This window comes from Mesoplodon mirus (assembly GCF_964341445.2).
Source record: "Mesoplodon mirus genome assembly, chromosome: 15".
NCBI classification, from domain to species: Eukaryota; Metazoa; Chordata; class Mammalia; order Artiodactyla; family Ziphiidae; genus Mesoplodon; species Mesoplodon mirus.
The window spans coordinates 42,583,514-42,609,083 of record NC_138991.1 but is presented as its reverse complement, the minus strand read 5'-3'; the positions used below and the strand labels follow the sequence as shown (position 1 = coordinate 42,609,083).

General features: G+C 40.1%; 2 protein-coding genes across 7 annotated transcripts in view; one reads left to right on the top strand and one right to left on the bottom strand.

Moving 5' to 3' along the window:
- The window catches only part of SEPTIN14 (septin 14), a gene marked incomplete at both ends in the record, with an annotated part of 568,759 nt that overhangs the window by 44,675 nt on the left and 498,514 nt on the right, over positions 1 to 25,570 (bottom strand). The window contains one exon of one of the 2 annotated variants that reach the window (XM_082645135.1): positions 505 to 567. The exons of the other annotated variant lie outside the window; for it this stretch is intronic. Coding sequence (XP_082501261.1) covers positions 505 to 558 — 54 coding nt within the window. Of the gene's footprint in view, positions 1 to 504; positions 568 to 25,570 lie in introns of those variants that run through there. 2 annotated transcript variants of the gene reach the window in all.
- Positions 3,139 to 25,570, top strand: part of LOC309817503 (small ribosomal subunit protein uS17m) — a 43,921-nt gene continuing 21,489 nt past the window's right edge. Inside the window, exons 1-3 of one of the 5 annotated variants that reach the window (XM_082645862.1) lie at positions 3,139 to 3,179; positions 13,501 to 13,997; positions 14,592 to 14,677. In XM_082645862.1, the coding sequence (XP_082501988.1) occupies positions 14,594 to 14,677 (84 nt within the window). In that variant the 5' untranslated portion in view covers positions 3,139 to 3,179; positions 13,501 to 13,997; positions 14,592 to 14,593. Of the gene's footprint in view, positions 3,180 to 3,317; positions 3,500 to 13,500; positions 13,998 to 14,591; positions 14,678 to 22,692; positions 22,989 to 25,570 lie in introns of those variants that run through there. The other 4 variants (XM_082645861.1, XM_082645860.1, XM_082645864.1 and 1 more) reach the window with 4 other exon arrangements.

The window sequence follows — 25,570 nt, the reverse complement described above, 5'->3', positions numbered from 1 at the left end:
TGCTACTCTCTCTTTTAGGGTAAAATTGTATGTGAATTACTATGTTTTCCCTAGTACAGAGACGCATCTTAAAATGGAACTTGGTTCAATCTCCCACTCAGTAAAGTAATAAAAAAGCAGCCACCCAGCCACTTCCTAAAATAACTTCATTTAAAAGTTTTTTATTATCAGTATCTAAAGGTCCACAAACATATGCATCAAAGTAGCAATATTTTCCTCACCTACTGGGAGGTTCTGGAATTTTCATTTGTTATTCTTTGGTGTTAAATAGGAATAGTCTTTTGTACTACTAAAAATGTCTGCAGATGCAAGAAACATGCATCAGTTATTTAAACGATCATTGATATTTAACTCCAATCAGTATAAAAGTTAATTCATGTCCAAACATAACAAACATAAGCCTTTACCATCTAGGTCTATATCAGTTTATTGAGTCAATATTTTGAAGCTACACAATTTTGTTAAGGACAAAAAGGAGAATTCTCTTTGAAAGATATACTCAACTATATCTTCATCATCGGATATTTGTGTGGACATACGCATTGGTTTTTCTGCCATGTCAGACTGAAGGAGCTGAAAACAAAGAAACAAAACCCTTTAAAAGATTACTTTAAAAGGCTACATTCCTACAATATAATTTAGATCAATAAGGGAGCCTAATATAGACATCATCCCTGGTTTTGGCTTTCAGTCCACACTGTTAACCTGTTTTCAATTGTGGCTGCTTTGCTAGACAGGCTTCTATATAATAAATAATACTCAACTTATAATGTACAGTAATACATTTAATCATAAACATACAAAAAGCATCTAAAGAAAGGTAAACTCCCTTTTGAAATCAAAAGGACAAAGAGCATTGTTCTTCTTTAAAGAACTCTCTGGGCATGAGAAACGGAAACAGGGAATTTTGCTTTTCTTTTTCACTTTTTCTTTAGTGAATTATAGTTGATTTACAATAGTATATTAGTTTTAAGTGTACAACTAATAGTATATTGCTTTCAGTGATTCAATATTTTTATAAATTATACTCCATTTAAAGTTATTACAAAATAATGTCTATATTTCCCTGTGCTGTACAATATATCTCTGCTGCTTATTTATTTTATAGGTAGTTGTTTGTGGCTCTTAATCCTGTACTCCTATATCACCCCCTTTCCTTCTTAAAAAGTGCTAAAAGAACCAGGAAGACACTTATAATTACTTAACTTTCCAGAGTAGCTTATCAGGGGAGGCTCGGGTGTTAGAGTGTACTTATTGAAGGAGAATTGCGAAAGCAGAGCTTCTAAAAATCTAAATGACTCTCTTAGACAAGGAACTAAATTAATGATAGTTGTCATTTATGAAGCATTGTGCTGAGTGCTGATGTGCTTTATCTCCTTTAGTTCTCATAATAGATATGAGATACACATATTTTCATTGCCACATACTAAAAGAGAAAATTTAGAATAAAAAAAATTAAGTAACTTACTTGCTCAAGATTTCAGCTATGCGGCAGACACAGGTCTGAACTGACTCCAACGCTGGTGTTCTTTCTACTGTCCCCAGTTCTGGACCAAATATTCACTGTATTTGCAACAGTTTGGAACAAGGGAGGAGAGGTACAAGAGAGCAAGCTGTGCTGATTTCCAAGCAACACTGCCTGAGAAGGACATGCTACCCTACTTTTGAGTATAACACAAAGATACTGAGACTATGAGGCATGTTTTAAAGGGAAATATTGTATATAAGCATAACAAAGAGGAAAGCAAACAGAATTAAAGAATGGCTCTGTACCATGGTCTTTTCACTTGATATATCCTGAGGATTATTCCACTTTAGTATATAGATTTACCTCATTTTTTCCCTAATGGTAAATAGTGTTTTCTAATACAGGTAGTGTTTTGTTCTATGGTATGGTTTACTCTAGTCTAGTATATATGAAGGTTCTATATTATTTAGTAGAACAATAACGGTGGGTATCGGCAGTGATTTCCGAGCTTTAATTGCAATCCAACAGTAAACACTTAAACCACTGAAAAAGGGTTATTTCTTAACTTCTTATACTTATCTTACCTCAGAATTTGAAGTAAATTACTATAAACTTAAGAGACTTGTGTTTCAGTTAGGCAGATGAAAAAAATTCTAGCGATCTAATGTACAGCATGGTGACTACAATTAACAATACTGTATTTTATACTTGAAATTTGCTAAGAGTAGATCTTAAGCATTCTCTTCCCCTCAACACACACACACACACACACGCGCGCGCGCGCGCACACAGTGGTAACTATGTGAGGTGATGGATATGTTAGCTTGATTGTGGTAATCATTTCACAATGTATATGTATATCAAAATATCACATTATGCACCTTAAATATATACAACTTCTATTTGTCAATTATATCTCAGTAACTCTGGAAAAAAGAGAGGAATTTTTAAAAACTAAGAGTATCTCTGTGTGACTGCTGACTTTTTGGCAAGTCTGCAGAAGACGGTGTGAAAACTAGAGATACAAGTTATCTTTTTTTTTTTTTTTTTTGCCGTCCGCGGGCCTCTCACTGTTGTGGCCTCTCCCGTTGGGGAGCACAGGCTCCGGACATACAGGCTCAGCGGCCATGGCTCACGGGCCTAGCCGGTCCGCAGCACGTGGGATCTTCCCAGACTGGGGCACGAACCCGTGTCCCCTGCATTGGCAGGCGGACTTTCAACCACTGCGCCACCAGGGAAGCCCCTGAATTATTTTTTGTATGTGGTGTAAGGCTAGGGTCCAATTTTATTCTTTTGCATGTGCATATCCAGTTGTTCCAACACTATTTGTTGAAAAGTCTCTCCTTTCCCCATTGAATGCTAGCATTAACACATGAACATTTGCAACCGATTTTGGTGAATCCCAATTAAGCAAAATGTTCCCCTTAAAAGAATTCCATTAGTCTCATCAGTAGACCTGTATTATATACTATATATATTCAATCATTATTATTGTATTTTTAGTTTCGTCAATATAAAATTCGGGAGGGGGCCGGTATTTCAGGACTGAGGAGAGCGACGGCTTGTGTGGTCACCTAGAGGACCAAGCAGCGACCCACGCGGGAGCCTCTGATTGGCAGGGGCTATAAGGGGTCCTCGGCCCTCTGGGAAGGCGCAGTTCTGCGAGTTCCGGGAGCGGGAGGTCCGGGCCCCCGGGGTCAGCGCGTCCCTGGTGAGAAGCAGACCCGGGAAAGCGGGTGGGAGTTCCGAGCCCTGCATATGGGAAGCGGTCGGCCCTGGGCGCCGCCGGCGCATGCGTATCGCAGAGCCGAAGCCAGCGCGGCGCGGCCGCCATTGCTTGGAGGCTTTCGTCAGAACCCGGCTGGCGCCGGCGGCTGGTCCAGCCCCAGGGGCCCCGTCATTGGGCGTCATTGGCTCAGGCATCAGGGCCCTCATCACCCTCTCCCGCCTGGGTCCGGACGGGCGGCGGCGGCGGCGGTGTCGTCGTCAGGGGGCGGAGCCGGCCTGGGCGCCCTTTGTCTGTGGAGGCGGGTGAGTGCGGCCCCCGCGGGCGAGGGGGCAGGGCGGGCGGCAGCCCGGGGGTCCCGGGTCGCGGACGCCGCCCCTCCGGTCGACTCGGAGCCCCCCAGCGGCGCCCTTAGACTTCTTGGATACCCTGTGCCCCTTTGATAGGAAGGCCTCCGCATTCCAAGATTGCAAACCTATTTTCCTCTAATATCTTATGCAATTTATTTTGGTATAGGCGTGGGTGGGTATCATTTTTGGAAAGTTTTCCCCATCTCAAGAGTATTAAAACGTTCACCTTTATTTTCTTGTAATACTTTTAAAGGATTTTTTACATAGCTTTTTTTTTTTTTTTTTTTTTTTACATTTTAACCTACTGGGTATTAATTTTGTGATAACGTGTTAGATAGGAATATGCCTTTTTCCCCGGTGGTCTTGCCATCATCTGTTTTCCCACTGAATTGAAATGACGCTTTTATTCTATTCTACAGGCGTGTGTATACTCGGATCTGTTTCTAGACTGTTTCACGGCCCTCACAGTTTCTGCACTGATACCATTTTGTTTTAATATGTGGCAGAGCAGATCCCCCTAATTGTGTCTTTTAGCATAATGAGCTTTCTGTGTCTTTTAGTTATTTTGAATTGTGGGAAACGTAAAAGGTACAAAAGTTACCATTTTCTAAGAGACAGAGTTGACCATGGCACTTAGTAGGTGCTCTTATTAAATGGAGAATTTGTTGAAAGTCACTCTATTGCTGAAAACTTTTATATGCTTCCCTGCTGCCATCAGGATAATGTTTTAGTTTCTTAGCAGTGCCCTCAAAGCCCTTTGACATTAATATTGCATACTGCTTGACCTTCCACCCTTGCACTTTATGCTGTAGCCCTACCAAACCACCCAAACAGGACACAAAACCCTCTGGGGAAAATTCATTAATTTAATGATATCAAAATTTAAAGTTTTTGTATTTGAATAGAACAAAGGGCTAAAAATTAGAGATTTGAAGAAAATATTTGCAACATGTGTTAGAGAAAGTGCCTATAATATGTAAAGAGACTTGTTGAAAAAGAAAAGAGAAAAAAGAAAAGTGGGCAAAGGATATGCACAGGCAATTTATAGAAAATACAGGAAACCAATGAAAAAAGTGCTTGACTTAATAAGTAACCATAGAATGCAAATGAAGACAGATATTTTTCACCCAGTGGACTGGCAAAATATAAAAATATTGGTGATACAAAGTGTTGATGAAAGTGCAGGGGTGAAGGGCACCGGTTGTACAGTTGAGGAAGTATTTTGGGTGGCAATTTGACTACATTTACCAAGATGTTAAATGAGCTCACTCTGTGGTTCAGAAATTCTATTCTAAGATCTGTCCTGCAGAAATACTTGCACAGGTGCACAGGGAAGTATGTACAAAGATGTTTATTACAATATTGTTTGTAATTTGAGAAATAGGTACAGCTTAAATGTTCACTCTGGATATGGTTAAACATATTGTGATAGACCCATACAGTGGAATATTGTGCTGCTATAAAATAGAATAAGATAGTTTATTATGTAGTTTATTGTGAAGTTAACACACAAAGAAAGATCTCTAAGACATTTAGTGAATAAAGGATGTTGCAGAACATTGAATATAGTATGGTGTGCATTATGTTAAGTATGTATGTGGTTATATTATGTATGTTCATAAATACACAGAAAAGGATGCAAACCAAGTGACTGACAATGAGTTACCTCCAGGGAGGGAAGTAGAGTAGAAGAGAAGTTGGAAGGCACACATATTTTACTCTGTGTACACCCATGTTTTGCATACTCATGTTTTTATGTAGAATGTGTAAAAAAAAAAAAAAAAAAACCTTGTTAACGTGTATAACCTGTGTAAGGAAAACAAAACAAAACAAAAACCCTCACACGCACTTAGAACCTGTACAGAGAAAAAAAAACCCAGGTTTTATAAGGTAAAATTTAAAAATATTAGCTCTTTTCAGAAAGCAGCAAAAATTAGAGACAAATGATAAAGTGAAGACTATATTTGTTATCTATGTTATGACAGGGGAGTTACTGGTTACTATCTGTGTTCAGAGGCCCCCAAACCATACTGAGGTTCAGTGATGTTCTAGAAGTACTCACGGAACTCAGCAAAACTGTTATACTCCCAGTAAGATGAGTATTACAGTAAAAGGATGCAGATTAAAATCAGCAATGAAAAAAAAGCATGTAAGGCAGGGTCCAGGAGCGACCAAGTGCAAGCTTCCAGTTGTCCTCTCTCAATGGACTTGTGCAAGTAGTCCTTAATTCTCCGCACAATGATGTGTGGCCATATGTATGCAGTACTGCCAACCAGAAAAGCTCATTCAAACCTTGGTGTCCAGAGTATTCATTGGAAGTTGGTCATATAAGCATGGCTGCCCATCCATTTTGCTGACCTCCAGTCTCCAGCTCCTCCAGTGGGCAAGCTGATACCACATGGCCCAAGGTTCCCACCATAAATCCCATTGTTAGCATAAACTTTTTGACCTGTCCCAAGACCTCAGGTAAACAGAGACACTCTTAACAGACAGGATGTTTCAGGGGCTTATAGGTTATCCACCAGGAGCCAGGCCAGAGTCAAACCTTTCCTTGGAATATGCAGAGTTTGGACCATTCAGACCTGCTCATTTAATCCTTTATTGCAGACTGTGTAATAAAGGACTCTTACAAATCAATAAGAAAAAGACAATATGGTAGAAAAGTGGACAATTGACACAAAAGGGTAATTTATAAAAGAAAAAATATAAAAGTTAAAAATCCTACCTTACATGTTATCTAAGAATTGCATATTAAAGCAGCAGTTAAATACTATTTGTGTATTAGATTTAAAAAGAATAATACCTAACATTGGCTAATGGTCACTATCATATATTGCTGAATATGTAAAATGATACACCTTCCTGAACACCTTTTGCCTTCCTTTTTACCCAGCAGTTCCTCTGCTAGGAATTTATCCTAAGGAAATAGTCAGGCAAAATTATGCCAAAACTGTATGTTTGCTGTTGTCTGTAACAGCAGAGAAAGAAGGAGAGAGAGAGGCCTAAATGTCTATTAATAATAAACTTGTTAAATAAACTTTAGGTATCGCATGCAATGGAATATACTATGAACCTATTTTTTTTACAACTTTATTGGAGTATAATTGCTTCACAATGGTGTGTTAGTTTCTGCTTTATAACAAAGTGAATCAGTTATACATATACATCTGTTCCCATATCCCTTCCCTCTTGCGTCTCCCTCCCTCCCACTCTCCCTATCCCACCACTCCAGGCGGTCACAAAGCACCAATCTGATCTCCCTGTGCTATGCCGCTGCTTCCCACTAGCTGTCTACCTTACGTTTGGTAGTGTATATATGTCCATGCCTCTCTCTCGCTTTGTCACAGCTTACCCTTCCCCCTCCCCATATCCTCAAGTCCATTCTCAAGCAGGTCTGTGTCTTTATTCCTGTTTTACCCCTATGTTCTTCATGACATTTTTTCCCTTAAATTCCATATATATGTGTTAGCATACGGTATTTGTCTTTCTCTTTCTGACTTACTTCACTCTGTATGACAGACTCTAGGTCTATCCACCTCATTACAAATAGCTATGAGCCTATTTTTTTAATGAATATTTAGATTTTTGTTTTCTACCATGAAGTGATGTATACAATATTATCAATTAAAATCCAGGTTTCAAAAAAGAAATAACATGCCATATTATAATGTGCATGAGTGTGTGTGTGTGTTTGTGAAGGAAAAGCCTGAAAGGCTATATCCCGAAAAAGTAATTGGTTATCTCTGGGTGATGACATTATAGGTGATTTTTTTTCTGCTTTTCTGTATTTACTAAAATTTTCATTTTAATATTTGTCAGAAAATAAAGTGAAGGTGTTTCCACAGTAGAGAAGAGGTGTGGAGAAATATCTCTCTGGCTGCAGTGTGAAGAAAATGTTGGACTAAAGTCAAGGACCAGTTAGATGGGTGTGGCAGTAATCAAAGTGAGAGATGATACCTGAATAAAGGTAGTGGAAGTGAAGATGGAACACTCACTACGTGTTTAAGGAGGGAAATTTACCAGGATTTGACGTTTGATAGGGGAATGAGACTAAGGGAAAGAAAGAGAGGTCAGGAATGGCACTCAGGTTTCAGGTTTGGTAGCGCTATTCATTGAGACAGGGAATATGATAGAGTAAGAGTAATATGTAAAATATATAAATACTGCTAACTAAGTGCTAATATGATCTAACTGTTCACAAATATTTAATCCCTTAAGCCTCACAACAAACCCACGAGGTAGGTGGGGATGTCCAGTAAGAGTGTATGTGGTTATATAGGTCAAAAAAGATGATCAATGAAACCGTAGCAATGGGTGAAGCCACCTGAGAGTAAATAGACTACATTCAGCCCTTTGTATTTTCGGCTTCCATATTTATATATTCAACCAACTGCAGATGGAAAATATTTGGGGAAAAAATTCCAGGAAGTTCCAAATAGCAAAACTTGAATTTGCCATGTGCAGGCAACTGTTTATGTAGCATTTATACTATATTAGGTATTATAAGTAATGTCATCTAGAGATGATTTAAAGTATACAGGAGGATATGTATAGTTTATGTATAAATACTACACAGCATATTATATAAAGCATTTGAGCATCCTCAGATTTTGGTATCTGCAGTGGATTCTGGAACCAGTCCCCCAGGGATACCAGGGGACGGCTGTAAAAATAGAAGAGAATGAATACAAACACTAACAAATAAACGTAACTGTAGTACAAATGAATGACATAACCTCACTGAAGGAAGTGGCAAAGAAAAAACTGACCTAAGTAACTTTAGGAACCACTATCTTGACTGTATACTCTAAGGTTAAAGACAAAGAGAACTCTACATACATGCTGTAATCAAGCTAGTAAATGTGTTTCTCACAAGGGTATGAGTTAGTAATTCTGAAACTACTTTGTGTGTATACCAGAATTGAACAAATAAGTAAATATATTGTAGATAATGAGAGCCAACAATTTTTCACTGTTGAAGAAAGAAGTTACCAATGAGAAAAGGAAGAAGACCAAAATGAGCCCTGGGGTATCGGATTGGAATCAGAGGTGTCAGTGTGAACTCATGGTATTTAATATATAGACAAACACAATGGAAGTATGTATATGTATGGTTGATATGCATACATATATACTTCGTAGCTCAGTCTCCTGGAGGGCCTAGAAGCAATGATACACCAGTAGCAAGCAGCACACCTGGTACCCAGATTTTTGTGTCTAAACACTTTCCCAATAAATGGAACCAGGGCTCTTTGGAGAACTGGCTGATTCCAGGGATGGTCAGGGAAAATACAAGAGCCTAGAACATCTTATGGTGCCAGGAAGTGTTCAAAATAGCTGAGCTGGTCAGAATAACACAGGAGCCTCCTAATGGCCACAGCTGGAACAGTTTGTATAATAAAATAATTATGTTTTGTATTTTAACTCATAGAATAAAACAAACATCCATAAATCCATGCAGATATAAATAAATTAGAGCCAAGGAACAGCTTTTCCTTTTGGAAAAATTCCAATTAATAATTAGTAGGAAAGAGGGAAATAGAGAAATCACCATTAAGCAAACACCATATTAATAATTGTTGCAGTGGTGAAACCTGGTAAACACCACCTTAACCAGGTGATAATGGTCAATGTTATCATTCATAAGATATACCTACATCATAAGCCCATTCATATTATGCACTAAGAGAGACACAACATCACTTCTGTGTCATTCTTGCTAAAAATCTTAACTTCATTCCAACCCTGAGAAAACATCAGACAAACCCAAATTGAGGGACATTCTACAAAATAATTCATTAGTACTCTTCAAAAGTATCAAGCTCATGAAAGAAAACCTGGGGAGCTGTTACAGATTGGAGGAGACTCAGGAAAAATAAAAACTAAATGCCATGTGGGATCCTGGATCAGAAAATATTAGTGGAAAAACTGGTGAAATTTGAATAATTTGAATTAATAATATTGTTAAATTCCTGGTATTGATCATTGTACCATGGTTATGTAAAATATTAATATTAGGACAAGTAGGGTAAATGGTATTTAAGAACTGTGTACTACTTTTGCAGCTTTACTGTAAGTCTAAAATTGGTTCAAAATAGAAAGTTAAAAAATAAAAAAATAGGGCTTCCCTAGTGGCGCAGTGGTTGAGAGTCCACCTGCCGATGCAGGGGACACGGGTTCATGCTCCGGTCCGGGAAGATCCCACATGCCGCGGAGCGGCTGGGCCCGTGAGCCATGGCCACTGAGCCTGCGCGTCCGGAGCCTGTGCACCGCAACGGGAGAGGCCACAACAGTGGGAGGCCCGCGTACCGCAAAAAAGTTAAAAATTAGGGCTTCCCTGGTGGCGCAGTGGTTGAGAGTCCGCCTGCCGATGCAGGGGACACGGGTTCGTGCCCCGGTGCGGGAAGATCCCACATGCCGCGGAGCGGCTGGGCCCGTGAGCCATGGCCGCTGAGCCTGTGTGTCGTCTGGAGCCTGTGCTCCGCAACGGGAGAGGCCACAACAGTGAGAGGCCCGCGTACCAAGAAAAAAAAAAAAAAGTTAAAAATTAAAAAAAATAAAAAATAAAAAAATAGAAGAGCAAACACCAGAACCCTTTCATTTACTCATTTAGCAAATATTTGATACATATCTACTATGAATCACATACCGGGCCTTGAAATTAGAATAGTTAAGCAAGACAGAACAGATTCCTGCCTTCATAGAGGTTAACATCACACAGTAGTGAGGTATAAATAAAGATGAATAACTGTACAATAATTACAACAATAAAAAGTGCTACCTAAAGAAGGAAGGTGTGAACAAGAGGGCCTCACTTCGTCCGTGATGTCAAAATCTTACTTGATTTAAGCTGAGACCTGAAGGAAGCATAGGTATTGCTAGGGGAGGGGGTGAGGGTGGATCCCACACATGGCACATTTAAACACCTAAAAGCAGGATGCTGTGTATGAACCCTCAAAAGCAAACAGCAGAGTGGCTTGAGAGGGAACAGGAAGCAGGTCGTAGGTTTCTTTATGGCTTTGTACTCCAGCCTAAGGAAGCTGCTGAAGAATTTCAAGTGAGGGACTGATAGAGTCAGGTTCAAATCTTTTCAAGGTCCCTTCACTTCAAGTGTGGAGAGAGTGAGAGTAGATTTTGGAAAATCCTAAGGAACAACAATATGTGAATGGTAGGCAGAGGAAAAGGGATTAGAACATAGCCCACTGAAGTAAGGCAAGACACAGCTGTCAGCAGTACCAGATACCATCAGAGCTCAAGAAAGCAAGAAGTAATGAGGTCCATTGCATGAACTACAAAAGAGAGTTTGGTGTTCTTGACCATAGCAATTTCAGGGGAGTGCTGATGGCAGAACAGAAGCAAGATTACAGAGAATTGAAAAATAAATGGGTAATGAAGTAGAGACAAGTATCGACAACCCTTTGAAGAGTTGTAGCCTTGAATAAGGAAAGAATGGTAGTTGCAAAGGGGTGTAAAAGCCAGTGAAAAATTTTAATGTTGGGAGAGACATTAAATGATTTTAAATGATGATAGGAAGGAGTCAATAGAAGTGAAAGATAAAGTTGGAGATCTAGGAATGAGAAGATAGGTGCTAGATTCGTGCCTGTAGGGAGGCTGGAGAGAGGACTGATTCCAGGGAAGAAATACTTTGTAATGCAAATTCTTGGGCCAATAATATCTCCAGAGGTGCTATTTCATGAGATCTAGGATAGGACCAGTGAGTCTGCTTTTCAACAAGTACCATGATTCAAGTGATCTTCAGACCACACTTTGATAAACACTGCTCTTTTGTCTATTTTCCCTGCATCTATTAAACCATTACTCCTGCCTTCATTTTCTTCCCCATCTAGTCTAGAACCTAGGTCTCCCGATTCACAGTCTAGTGTTGTGTAAGGTAAGAAAGATTTCAGAAGTGGTTCAGTCCTAGAAGTGCGTGACTGAAGTAGAATGATGGTGAGAATCATTGGGATTGAGGGTGTGAAGGAAACGAAAGGCTCTGATAGTTGTCCTGAGTTCTTGCTTGCGTCAGAATCACTTGTGGGGCATTTAAAAAATATGTGGATGCCAGAATTCTTCTCAACAGATTCTGATTTAGTAGCTCTTGGGTAGAGCCTTGCCATATAAATATATATGCCATATATATATATATATATATATATATATATATATATATATATATATACACACATACATCTGGCCCTATATATATGCATCTGTAGTGTCATTTTAAATCTGGGCAGAGTCTAATGCACAGCCCAGATTGAGAACCATTTTGTTCTCAATTTATTACTTTCCCAGCCATCATGGTTACTTGTTTGAAAAAGACTGGCAATTCTGCAGTCTCTCTCTCTGGAAAGCTCCACCCGTTTGTTGTATGAGAAATTGCACAGTTTGTAGGTCAGGAGTGGTTCTCTTTTTTTGTTCTTTCCAATATAGGAATTAAAAAGGAAATTATGAAAAGAAGAGGATCAGATTTTTTTTAAAGGAAAAGGGAGAAAACAAATAGCAAAAAGGACTTTAGTGTATACTAGAAAGAGCCCAGGGCTGAATCAGAAGACCTAAGTGTTCTAGAACCACCTCTTTCACTTAGCTCTGTGATTAGAGCTTCATTAAGCCAAGAATTCATTAAACTCAGAATCCTTCATTAAACCAAGGAACTGAGAACTAAAGCAGCATTTCCAAAGGTGTATTTTAAGGAACCCTAGTCCCATCAGATGCCGTAAAAAGTATTCTCAGGGGACTTCCCTGGTGGCACAGTGGTTGAGACTCTGCGCTCCCAATGCAGGGGGCAGGGGTTCAATCCCTGGTCAGGGAACTAGATCCCATATGCATGCCGCAACTTAGAGTTCGCATGCCACAACTAAGGAGCCCATGGACTGCAACTAAGAAGTCCACCTGCCACAACTAAGACAGCGCAACCAAATAAAGAAGTAAATAAATATTTTTTTAAAAAGTATTCTCAAACTAGCTATATTTGTATACAATGTATAATATATTTGAAATGTTCCTCATTGCCTTGGGTTCACACATATAAAGGAGAAACCCTGTCCACTAACATGGTTAGTGTTGTTTTCATCGTTGTGAATAAATAGTTTTCAGGTGATTGGGTTTGAAACCTCAGGACATCCTTGTAGATTCTACCTGACTCTTCAGACCATAGGACCTTTTTAGAGCTTTTGCTTGGTGAAACAAGGACCTGGTTCTTAAAGTGCTTTTAAATTACTCTTGAAAGTTCTGCCTCTTAGTCAACTGGTTGTAAAATGTTATAATTGTGCCATGTCTTGGCTTGAATGGCTTCCTTATCTAACAGGGCTACTCCATTGGAACTGCAGTTTTCTCTTTTTCTTCTCAGAAATGACTTCATTCTTCATTTCTGTCAATAGTTTTTGTTTTTTTTTTTTTTTGCGGTACGCGGGCCTCTCAGTGTTGTGGCCCCTCCTGTTGCGGAGCACAGGCTCCGGAAGCAGCGGCCATGGCTCACGGGCCCAGCTGCTCCGTGGCATGTGGAATCTTCCCGGACCGGGGCACGAACCCATGTCCCCTGCATCGGCAGGCGGACTCTCAACCACTGCGCCACCAGGGAAGCCCCTGTCAATAGTTTTTGAGAAAAGTTTTTCAGGTCAACTTTTGTGAGCAGAGAACAAATGTATTCTCTCCTGATTATTAGCAGGTCAGTACATTTCACTCTGTTGTTGGTATTGGTGAAACACCTGTTTTTTCTTCTTTCTGAGGAGAAAACTCTATCTGAAAGTCTTCCTCTGGTCAAGGACCACATGTTTTCTGTTCTGAGAAGAAGGTGGGAGAGGACTGAGGCTAAGTTTGTTGTAGTTGATGCATCTGTACATCTCTGCTCTTTGTAATCTGGGAAATTCTAAAAATGCTTTTTGCTTGTTTTAAAGAATTCCACATCCTATGGTGCTCTATCTTTATGAATGAATAGTTTGTATGTCTCTTTATAGACTCCCTAGGTCCCTAGGTGACTGACACTGCTGGATTTCTTCTGCTGACTCTGGTGCATCTCATTACAGTTGCTCAGCCTGAAACTGCTCAACCAGGAGGCAAATTTGAATATCATAGTGAAGTCTGCACATGAAGGATTGATGCCTTTAGGGAGAAAAACGAATTTAATAGCCACTTTCAGGAACCTCTGCATCTCAACTCTGCATGAACAAGGCAAGATTCTGAGAGTGGCTGCTCCTGGGAAGCAGAAGTCATTCTCATGGATATCCACTGGCTCCTGACCCTCTCATGAGTTGAGGCACCTTTAATACCTGGGAGTGGCTGTTTCCTATAAGGCACTGGGACAAATCAGCCTTCAGGGGCTGACAAGGATACTGAAGCTGCTAGTACTGGTGTATCTCCTGACTGTCATGCTAGAAGTGAACAAGGCTTTGGGGACATTACAACTTAAGAACTGCAAAGAGGTGTAGTCATCCTGGTGGAGGACTGAATCCAGGTACTCAAAAAGGAAAGCGAACATTCTGAAAAATGAAAAGAGTGAAATCTCACTTCTATATTAGAAGGGTCATCTTAAAGAGAGTAGAGATGTCTGGAGTTTGAGGTTAGGGATGAGTTTATCCCCTTAAAGGGTAAGAATAGGCCCTTAATGTATGTTCTCTGCATCACCTCATCTCAGTGGTTCTCATTTCCCACTTAGAATCACTTGGAGACTTCAGAATTTAAAATGCTGTTGCCCAGGATCACCCTAGACCATTAAATCCAAATCTCTGGGAATAGGGGCTAAGCACTGGCATCGTTTTAAAATTCCCCAAGTGTGTAGCTAGGGCTGAAAACCAGTGAGCACCTTTGAGCTTCCCATATGTCACAACAAGTGGAGTTATACTACAGAGGAGAGAAAGTCCTGCATTATGTTCCTCAATGTGATAGAGGAACAAGAATGTCACAGTTAAGTCACCCAGCCTTTAGGCTTATGTCTTAGAGGGCTTCTCTCTAAACCGTTTGCCATCCTAATCCAAAACAAAAGGTCCAAGATTTAGGTTCAGCCTTAATGTCATACGTTGACAGGATTCTTCTTTTCTCTTTTTCCCAGTAATGCCTTCTCAGAATGCTGTACTTTCCCAGGAGGGAAACATGGAGAAGGAAATGAATGTTGGATCACAGGTACAGCGGTCTCAGGTAAGTTCAGTTTTACTCTCCTCTGAAATGCTATTATAGTTCTCAGAATGCGGGCACTTTTATTTTTCAATTTTCAGAAGTACTAAGCCCCCAAAATCCAGAGCACTTGAGACTCTTGTGACAGATGCTGATCTCTACAGGATGTTTCCCACTCTCCTTACATGCCCCTTTATAGCTCTTCTCTCCTTCAGCATTTTTACCAGATCATGGACTCATGTCTGAGCTAGATGTTGTAAAGGTAACACAAGAAGCCATAGGCTGTGTTTTAATCACCCTTCCCTTAAATAGCTCACTAGAATTCACACAACATTTGCCACTCTGTCTGCAAACAATGAATGATGCCCAAGTCACTGTGACTGCTTGAAGGTAACAGGACTATTAATGTACCTGAGAACATCTGCTGCCACAAGTTAATATTTATCAAGAATCTGTTGTATCTCTTCCAAAACCTGTTTAAACCAGTTGTTACAATTTGATTAAGTATGATGTAAACCTCTATGAGGTATAAATATGATAAGTTGTTTCTATGAAAACTAGTTGAATGCTTTGGAAAGACTCAGTAAATACCAGTCACCTTTTAAAATATTGCTGTCAAATTAGGTGTGAGCAAAACTGTAAAACATTGAAGGAAAATCCTAAAAATCTCAGAGGGTTCTATACCAGTATTATTTCCTAAGAGTCATTTGCTTGTTCTGATTTAATGAAACAGGAAGTGATACATTTTGGATATGGACACTCAATCATTAAAATCATTCTCATATCAAAAGATAAGGGAATAAATGTACACTTATATATTTTAAATTTAAATGTTTAAATCTTTGAGATATTGTTTATGGATCTCCACTTTAACCAGCTGGTACATACCAGATACCAGTCTCGATTGCTTCAGAAAGGAGGACTTCTGTTGTTCCATGTTGTTATGAGATAATCATTATCCACAGGTAGCAAACTCATTGGAGGAGATTTTTTAAAGCCTACATCACACAATTAATATTCAGAAAAGTGTAATGTTAGGTTCTTCTCTGAATGTCAAAGACAACAAATACAGCAGGTGCTCAGAGAGGAGAGAAGTCCAATTAAGACTGGAGTGGCGGGGGCTTCTCTGGTGGCTCAGTGGTTGAGAATCCGCCTGCCAGTTCAGGGGACATGGGTTCGAGCTCTGGTCCGGGAAGATCCCACATGCTGCGGAGCAGCTAAGCCCATGGGCCACAACAACTGAGCCTGTGCTCTAGAGCCCACGAGCCACAACTACTGAGCCCACGTGCCACAACTACTGAAGCCCACACGCCTAGAGCCTGTGCTCCCCAACAAGAGAAGCCACTGCAATGAGAAGCCCACACACCGCAACGAAGAGTAGTCCCCGCTCGCCACAACTAGAGAAAGCCCGTGCGCAGCAATGAAGACCCAACGCAGCCATAAATAAATAAATAAGACTGGAGGGGGCCAGGACTTCCCTGGTGGTCCAGTGGTAAAGAATCCGCCTTCCAATGCATGGGGCGCAGGTTCAATCCCTGGTCAGGGAACTAAGATACCACATGCCGCAGGGCAGTGAAGCCCGCACACCACAATTACTGAACCCCCGGGCACCTCAACTAGAGAGCCCACGTACTGCAAACTACAGAGCCCCTGTGCCCTGGACCCCACGTGCCACAACTAGAGGAAGAAAACCTGCACGCCACAACTAGAGAGGAGCCTGCACGCTGTAACTAGAGAGAAGCCCGCATGCCGCAATGAAGAGCCTGCGCACCACAACTAAGACCTGATGCAGCCAAAAAAATAAAAATAAATTAAAAAAAAAAGAAAAGGCAAAAGAAGAATGGAGGGGCGAGGAAAGACTTCATGAGGAAAAGAGAGTTTGAATTTGTGCTGATATCAGGTAGTATTTGGACATGAGAGAAGACAGGAAATAGAACTTGAGCAAGAGCAGGGACCATAAGGAGACCGTCTGCCGAGCTTTAGCATTTATTTGGTACATCAGTGCTTTGGGTTGCAAGGAATAGATTCATTCAGTTTACTCTTAATTGTAAGGCTCCCCACAGACAGGGATAGAAAGACATTGAGAACTAAGGTAGCGTATCTGCTTCTTGGCATTCTAGCCAGAGGAGTTTGCTTTAATTTTCCAGAACCATTTACTTTGTTCAGAAGAAAGATGATTCATTCATTCAACAAGTATTTTTTGAGCAGTTGCTATGTGCCAGAAATTGGGCATCAGAACTACATCAGTGAGCAAAACAGACATGGTCCTAAACCCAAGTTGTTTAGCAGAGACAGACATTCAGCACATATACTAAGGAATTGCAAATTGAGATGTTTATTATACATAATAAGAATAAGGCATTGTGAATATGCATTAGGGAATCAGGGAAGAACTTTCTGGGGAAGCGAAATTTAAGGTGGGATGTGAAGGAGAATATAGGAGTTATAAAAAGTAAGTAGACCATCTCTACAACCTCATAGCAACATCTGTTCACAGGTTGCAACCCAGTTGAACTGCTCTATATCTGGACACCAGGGCACTGGAAAGAATAAGAAATTTGTATCTGCTTATATTTACACGAAGAAACTCTAGAAGAATACATAAAATACTGATAATAGCGATTATCTGTGGGAATGGAGGTGGGGACCAGGTCAGTTGTACCAGGAATGTGAGACCTTTTTTGAACCGTATAAATACACCTGTTCAAAAATATTTTAGGGCTTCCCTGGTGGCGCAAGGGTTAAGAATCCGCCTGCCGATGCAGGGGACAGGGTTTCGAGCCCTGGTCCAGGAAGATCCCACATGCTGCAGAGCAACTAAGCCCATGCGCCACAACTACTGAGCCTGCACTCTAGAGCCTGCGAGCCACAACTACTGAGCCCACGTGCCACAACTACTGAAGTCTGCGTGCCTAGAGCCCATGCTCTGCAATGAGAGAAGCCACCGCAGTGAGAAGCCCGTGCACCGCAACAAAGAGTAGCCTCTGCTTGTTGCAACTAGAGAAAGACTGCGTGCTGCAACGAGGACCCAACGCAGCCATAAATAAATAAATAAATAAAATTTATTTTAAAATTTTTTTAAAATTATAAACAATGTACCAGAGAAAACTAAATTGGATATAATGAAGCTTGATGACAGCTTCTGAGGTCAATAAAAAAGCAGATTTGGGGGAAAAAAAGTAAATGGAAAAGAGCATTTTAGGCATGTGCTAAACATCATGTACAAAATCTATGGGTATATTTGAGAAATCAAAAGAAGGCCTCTGTTGTTGGAGTGGACGGAGAGGGGGACTTGGAATAAGCTTGGAGAAGTATGCAGGGGCTACGTATACAGGGCTTTATGACCATAATAAGAAGTTCACTTTTTATTCTAAGTGCAGTGGAAAGCCTTTGAGTAAATTTAAGCAAGGTAGTAACATAATAAGTAACTGAATTCTACTTTAGACATCACCCTGGTGCGTGCTAGATAGTAAGTTCATTTGTGAAAGGCAAGAAAGGAAAGGGGAGAGATCCCTTAGGAAGCTATTGCAGTATTCTAGATGATAGAAAGTAATACCTTAAAATTAGAAGATGGAGAAAAATAGGTGGACTTGAGTGCTTTGCTCTGGGAAACAGTAGAGATTAGCGAGAGGGGTAAAGACAAAGGAAAAAAAAAGATGACTTCAAAAAATGTAGCCCACGTAGAGAATGGACTTGAGGACACGGGGAGGGGGAAGGGTAAGCTGGGACGAAGTGAGAGAGTGGCATGGACATATACACACTACCAAATATAAAATAGATAGCTAGTGGGAAGCAGCCGCATAGCACAGGGAGATCAGCTCAGTGCTTTGTGACCACCTAGAGGGGTGGGATAGGGAGCGTGGGAGGGAGACGCAAGAGGGAGGAGATACGGGGATATATGTATGTGTATAGCTGATTCACTTTGTTATAAAGCAGAAACTAACACACCATTGTAAAGCAATTATACTCCAATAAAGATGTTAAAAAAAAAAAAAGATGTAGTCCAGGAAATAGCAGGGTAATGGTAGATCAGACCATGTCAGTCCTTTTCTCAAAACGCATGGCTCCTGCTTCACTCAGAGTAAAATCCAAAGTCCTTATGATGGCCTAAACAGTCCTACAGAATCTGGACCTGTTACCTCTCTGACTTCATCGTTTACTTCTCCCCCTTGCTCATTCCACTCTAGCTACCCTGGCCTCATCTTCCTTGATCATGCCACACACACTCTTGCCTTTGCACTGTTAACTTTTCAAGTCTTTTCTCCATTGTCACCTCTTCAATTATATCTTCCCTGACCACCTTATATAAAATTGCAACTGCCTCACCTCGACATTCTCAAACCCTCTTCCTCTACTCCTTTTATCTGCTAACACACTATGTAATTTACCTAGTTATCATGTTTATCTTCTACTTCCTCTGCTAGAGTTTCATAAAGGAAGAGAATTTTAGTCTCTTGTTCACTAGTATATCTCAAGCACTATAGTTGGCATGTAGGAAGCACTGAATAAATATCTGTTGAACAAATAGGAATTTAGCATATAATATAGGTCCATCTCAAACCAGTGGTGAAAAGATGGTTTATTCAATAATTGATGGTATTTCTGTGGAGCCACCTGGAAAAAGGTAAAGTTGAATCCATACCCCATACTTTACATCAGAATAGTCTTCAAATTGATCAAATATTTAAATGTGAAAAATTAAGCCATAGAAGTTACACAAGAATAAAATGGGGGAATTCCTTTATAGCGTTCACTGAGTAAAGACTTTCTAATTACAACTGAGAATCCAGAAGCCATAAAAGAAAAAATTGATGGGTTCAACTCTTTAAAAATACCCAAAAATCTGTATGAGAAAAGAAAACTGTAAGCAAAGTAAAAAGACATGTCAAATTTGGAAAAATATTTTTGCTACTCAAATTGTAGTGGGGTAATCTTTCTAATAATAATAGTAGTCTTTATAATAATAATAAAACACTCCTCTAAATCAGGTAAGAGATTAGGAGTCCAATTGAAAAACAACATAAAAAGACAATTCACAGGAAAGAAAATTCAAATGCATCTTAAACACAGGAAAAATGTTTATCTGTACTCATAAGAAGAGGAAATTTAAATTAAAACTAGAGAAAGCTTGACATTTTATCACCAAGCTTTGTATTTCCTATGGGGTTGATATTTTCCACAAGCTTGATAACATACTTTCTTGGCAAAGCTTTGGGAAAACAGACACTCTCTTACATTGCTAATGTGAGTGTGTGGCAGATTGCATTTCCAGAAAAATAACCAAATATCTGCCATCCAAAATGCTTTCTATACAATGACTTTGACATTCATCCCATCAAGAGACATCGAGGTCAGTGTTCCCTCCATTGAATCTGTGTAAGCTTGTGACCGGTAGAAGTGAAACTATGTGACTTTCAAGACAGGTCATAAGAGGCAGTAAGACTTCCACTTCATTCTCTCATGATGCTTGGTCTAAATCCAGCCACCTTGCCACAGACACACACACACACACACAAATCCAAACAGCTCATGGAGAAACCTACATGGAGAGGAACCAAGGCCCACAGACCTGGCTGAGCTCTCACCTGAGAGCCAGTACCAACTTGCCAGCCATGTGAGTGAGCCATCTTGAAAGTAGACCACAGGGCTTCCCTGGTGGCGCAGTGGTTGAGAGTCCGCCTGACGATGCAGGGGACACGGGTTCGTACCCCAGTAAGGGAGGATCCCACATGCCATGGAGTGGCTGGGCCCGTGAGCCATGGCCGCTGAGCCAGCGCGTCCGGAGCCTGTGCTCCGCAATGGGAGAGGCCACAACAGTGAGAGGCCCAATTAGCTAAAAAAAAAAAGAAAGTAGACCACAGTCAAGCCCTCCCAGCTGATGCCATGTAGATCAGAGGCAAGCTGTCCCCACTAAGTTATGCCCAGATTACAGATTTGTGAGCAAAATCAATGATAGTTGCTGTTTTAATCCCCCAAGTTTTGAGGTGGTTTATTATGCAGCGATAGATAAATAACTGATACAGGTTTTGTTACCTGGAAGTGATGTGCTACCAAAACAAACATAGAACATGTGGCATCGGCTTTGCAGCAGAGCCAGTTGAACAAAGGGCAGAAGATGGAAAGGAAAAGATTATTAGTAGAATCATAACGGCCTCAAGGAGAGTTAGTGGAGGCCTATGGGACCTTTCACAGGGCTTAAAAGATAATAAGGAAAATCTTACTATGAGCTGGAGGAAAGGGGAAGCTTGAGGAAGGAATTTTGGTCAACACTGTCACCTTCAGTAACAAGGAAAATAGGAAATGTACTTAATGGACTCAATGATTTACTTAAGGAGATTTACAGGTAGAAGATTAAAAGTGCCAACTGGCAGCTTCTGGCTGCCTAAAGTAAAATGCTAGAGGAAAAAGAAGATAAAAAAAGAACTTAAATATACAAGAACCAGACATGAAAATATGCTCAACATTGCTAATCATCAGTGAAATGCAAATCAAAACCACAATGAGATATCACCTCACACTTGTCAGAATGGCTGCCATCAAAAAGAACACAAATAACTGTTTTGGCAAGGATGTGGAGAAAAGGGAACCCTCATGCAGTGTTGGTGGGAATGTAAATTGGTGCAGCCACTGTGGAGAACAGTATGGAGCTCTCTCAAAAAACTAAAAATAGAACGACCACATGACCCAGCAATTCCACTCCTGAGTATATATCCAAAAAAATCTAAAACACTAATTTGAAAAGATACATGCACCCCAATGATCAGAGTGGCATTTACAATTACCAAGATATGGAAGCAACCTCAGTGTCCATCAACAGATGAATGGATAAAGATGTGGTGTGTGTGTGTATATATATATATATGTATATATATATATACACATATATATATACAACAAAATACTACTCAGTCATAAAAAGGAATGAAATTTTGCCATTTGCAGCAACATGGATGAACTTGGAGGGCATTATGCTAAATGACATAAGTCAGAGAAAGACAAATACTGTATGATATCACTTACACGTGTAATCTAAAAAACACAACAAACTAGTGAATAAAACAAAAAAAGCCGACTTGCAGATACAGAGAACAAACTAGTGGGGAGAGGGAAGCGGAGAGGGGCAATACAATTGGTAGGGGATTAAGAGGTACAAGCTATCATGTACAAAATAAGCTACAAGGGTATACAACACAGGGAATATAGCCAGTATTTTATAATAACTATAAATGGAGTATAACCTTTAAATTTGTGAATCACTGTACTCTGTACCTGTAACATATAATATTGTACATAAAAAATATTTCAATTTTTAAAAAAGTCTAAAAAATAAATATAAAGGAGCCAGGAATTACTGAGCTTGAAAAGAAAACTATTTGTCATTCACATCTCTCAACATGTGCCCAGCTCAGCTACATTTTAGAATTGCTATGAGTTGCTGTGTACTTGAATGGGAGTGTCTTAGTGGTTATTTCTATGCCTTTCCCACCACTTCAAGTTTGTGAAGGATAGAGGGTGGGGCCAGATAACTAGTTCTTTAGCTCACAGAAGGAAAAATAGGGAGAAAGCTTTCAAGGAACTGTACCTGAGGAACTGTGCTCAAAGATCCTCGTCTTCATGTGGACCTGATATAGGTGACAAGATCCTGGACTTCACACTGACGCTCTAACGGGATGAAACATGGGGGTCTTGAGGAAGATGAGTGTATTTTGCATGTGGGAGGGATGTGAATGTTTACATTCAGAGGGTAGACAGTAGCAGATTGTATTTCTGAAAATGGCACAATTTCTCCCATTCCATAGGCTCCTCATATACTATGATTTAAGTACTCTTTCTGTCAAGAGATGTGGGAGTGTGTTCCTTCCCCTTGGATCTGGGCAGGCCTGTGACTGTGGTGGAACTGAAGCTATGTGACTCTCTCTCTCTCTTTTTTTTTTTTTTAATTTTTATTGGAGTCTAGTTGATTTACAATGTTGTGTTAGTTTCTGCTGTACAGCAAAGTGAATCAGTTATACATACACATATATCACCTCTTTTTTTAGTGAAGCTATGTGACTCTTGAGGCTGGATGATGAAAGCTGGTTCTCTTGGGAGTTTTGCATTTGGGGTCCAGCTACCATGCCGTGAGGAAGCCCAAGCAGCCTGTGGAGAGGCCCGTATGGAGAGAACCTGAGGCCCCTGGTTGAGCTCACAGCTGACAGCCAGCACCAACTTGCCAGCCACATGAATGAGCCTCTTAAAAGTGAATCCTACAGCCCAAAGTTGAGCCGCCCCAACTGAAACAAAATGGAACAAAGATGAGCTAGTCTCACTGAGTCCTGCGCATGTTACAGATTCTGTGAGCAAAATAAATGATTGTTGTTGTTTTGAGGCACTAAATTTGGGGGTGGTTTGTTATACAGCAATAGATAATTACAGAACTGATACAACCCCTGTGGAGGTCAGTTTGACAATATATATCAAAATTGCAGATTCATATGCTCTTTTGGATTCTAGAGGTAGACTTACATGCAATTGCAGAATAATATACATAAAAGATAATTCATTACATCATGATTTGTAGTAGCAAAAGAGTAGAAGGCAGCTAAAATGTCTGTTAATAGCCTAGTTAAATAAATTGTGGAACATTCACACTGTCCCATCCAGCTATAAAAAAGAATGAGGAAAATATCTATGAATTGATGTGGAGGGATTTCCAGGATAAGCTGTTCAGTGAAAAAATATCAAAGCGCAAAAGAGTATCTGTAAAATGCTACTTTTGTGTAAGAAAGAAGAGGACATAAAAATATGCATATAGGGACTTCCCTGGTTGCGCAGTGGATAAACTCCGCACTCCCAATGCAGGGGGCCCGGGTTTGATCCCTGGTCAGGCAACTCGATCCCACATGCATGCTGCAACTAAGAGTTCACGTGCCGCAACTAAGGAGCCCACGAGCCACAACTAAGGAGCCCACCTGCTGCAACTAAGATCCGGCGCAAACAAATAAATATTTTTAAAATATGCATATAGATCTATTTGCTTGTTTGAGCAAAAAGAGACATTGGAAGGGTAAACTTGAGTCTAATGAGTTTGGTTACTTGTAGGGCTTATATGGGACTGGGGTGAAAAAGAGGGAATGGAGCGGGGTGGTATGGGAGGAGGGCTTAAAATTGAATACAAACAGAAACAAGTGAACCAAACTGTACTTCAAATTACTGATATAACCACACTGAAAAGGAGTTAACTTTTGAACCTAAATAGTTATTTATACTCTATGTCCTCAGGCTAAAAGCAAAACAGTTCTAAATAGTGAACTCTCATTTTTAGGCTTGTTTTGCACTGAGGCATGTGTTAGCAATACTGAAACCACTTTCTTTACATTCTAGGATTGAGCAAATAAGTAAATTCATTGTGCATAATAGGAGTCAGGTTTCTCATGGTCAGAGAAGGGAATTAGAGATATGAAAAGAGAGGAGGATGGAATGAACCTTGCCATGTTGGATTAGAATTAGAGGTGTCAGTGTGGACTCATGGGTTTTAATACATATAACTAAATACAGAATTGGGTATGGAGTTGTGTGTATATACATACATCATTATGTATATTCCTCTCTTTCCCAGGTGCGACCCCTGAGAGGGCCTAGAAGCAGTAATACTCCAGTAGCATTGAACACATCTAGTGCCCAGATATTGGTGTCCAAGTGCCATTCTCCATTAAAAGGAACCAGACATAGCCACTCAGTATTTGACCAACAGAGCAGAACATGACAGACTGTGACCCTGTAGATCTTCTAGTGGGAAGCAGAGCTGCTCAGTATTTGACCATTAGAAGGAATCAGGGATCCTTTGAGAAATGGCTGATTCCAGGTTTGGAGCAGGAAAAGCACAACATGAGCCTTGAAAGAACATCTTTCTATCCCCAAAAGTAGAGTACTCAAAGAATGATAGGTACATTTCAAAAGAACAAAGAAGCCAGTTTGAAGGGGCTTCTTCTGGCTAAATCTAGGACCATCTAGGAGCATTTTTAAAATAGTGATAGTAAATGATTATAACTTATAGAATAAAATAAGTAAGTAAATCCACCTCATATAAATTAATGAATAAATAGGAAGGGAAACTTCTTCAGCACAGTAGAAAGCCAACTAATAATGTACAAAGAGTGTTGGCATTAAAAAAGCACCATGAAAATTGCAGTTGGTTCAGGCAAGTATTATCAGTGAAAGCCAAAATGAGTGGGTGAAAGTTTGAGGAGGAACAAAGTAGCTCCCCCACAAGAAACTTAGTAATTACAGGATTCAATAGTAATCTTCCAGGGGAAATTACTGGTAGGTAACCACCTTAACCAAATTATCAAAGTTAACATTGCCAGTAATGGAACTAGTCAACAATGCGTACAATTCACTGAGAAGAACCCAGCATCGCTCCTGAACTATTCCTGCCATAAATGCATAGTGTGAATCTACTCATGATGAGACATTAGACAAGCCCAAATTGAGGTTTATTCTACAAAATAACTAGCCTGTGTTTTCAAAATGTCAGTGTTAGGAAATACAAAGAAGGGCTGAGGAACTGTTGCAGATTCAAGAAGGCAAAAGATACAAGACAACCAAAAATCTTGATTTTTGTTATAAAGGACATTATTAGGACATTTAGTGAAATCTGAATAAGTATATAGCTTAGACAACAGCACTGTATCGATGTTAATTTCCTGGTTTTGATCATTCTACTGTTGTTACTAAGAGGATTCCTTGTATTTAGGAAATAAACAAATTTTTTAGGGGTAAAGGGGCATCACCTCTGCAACTTATGCTTTTTTTTTAATAGATTTATTTATTTTTATTTATTTATTTTTGGCCACGTTGGGTCTTCGTTTCTGCTCGCAGGCTTTCTCTAGTTGCCGCGAGCGGGAACTACTCTTCATTGCGGTGCGCCGGCTTCTC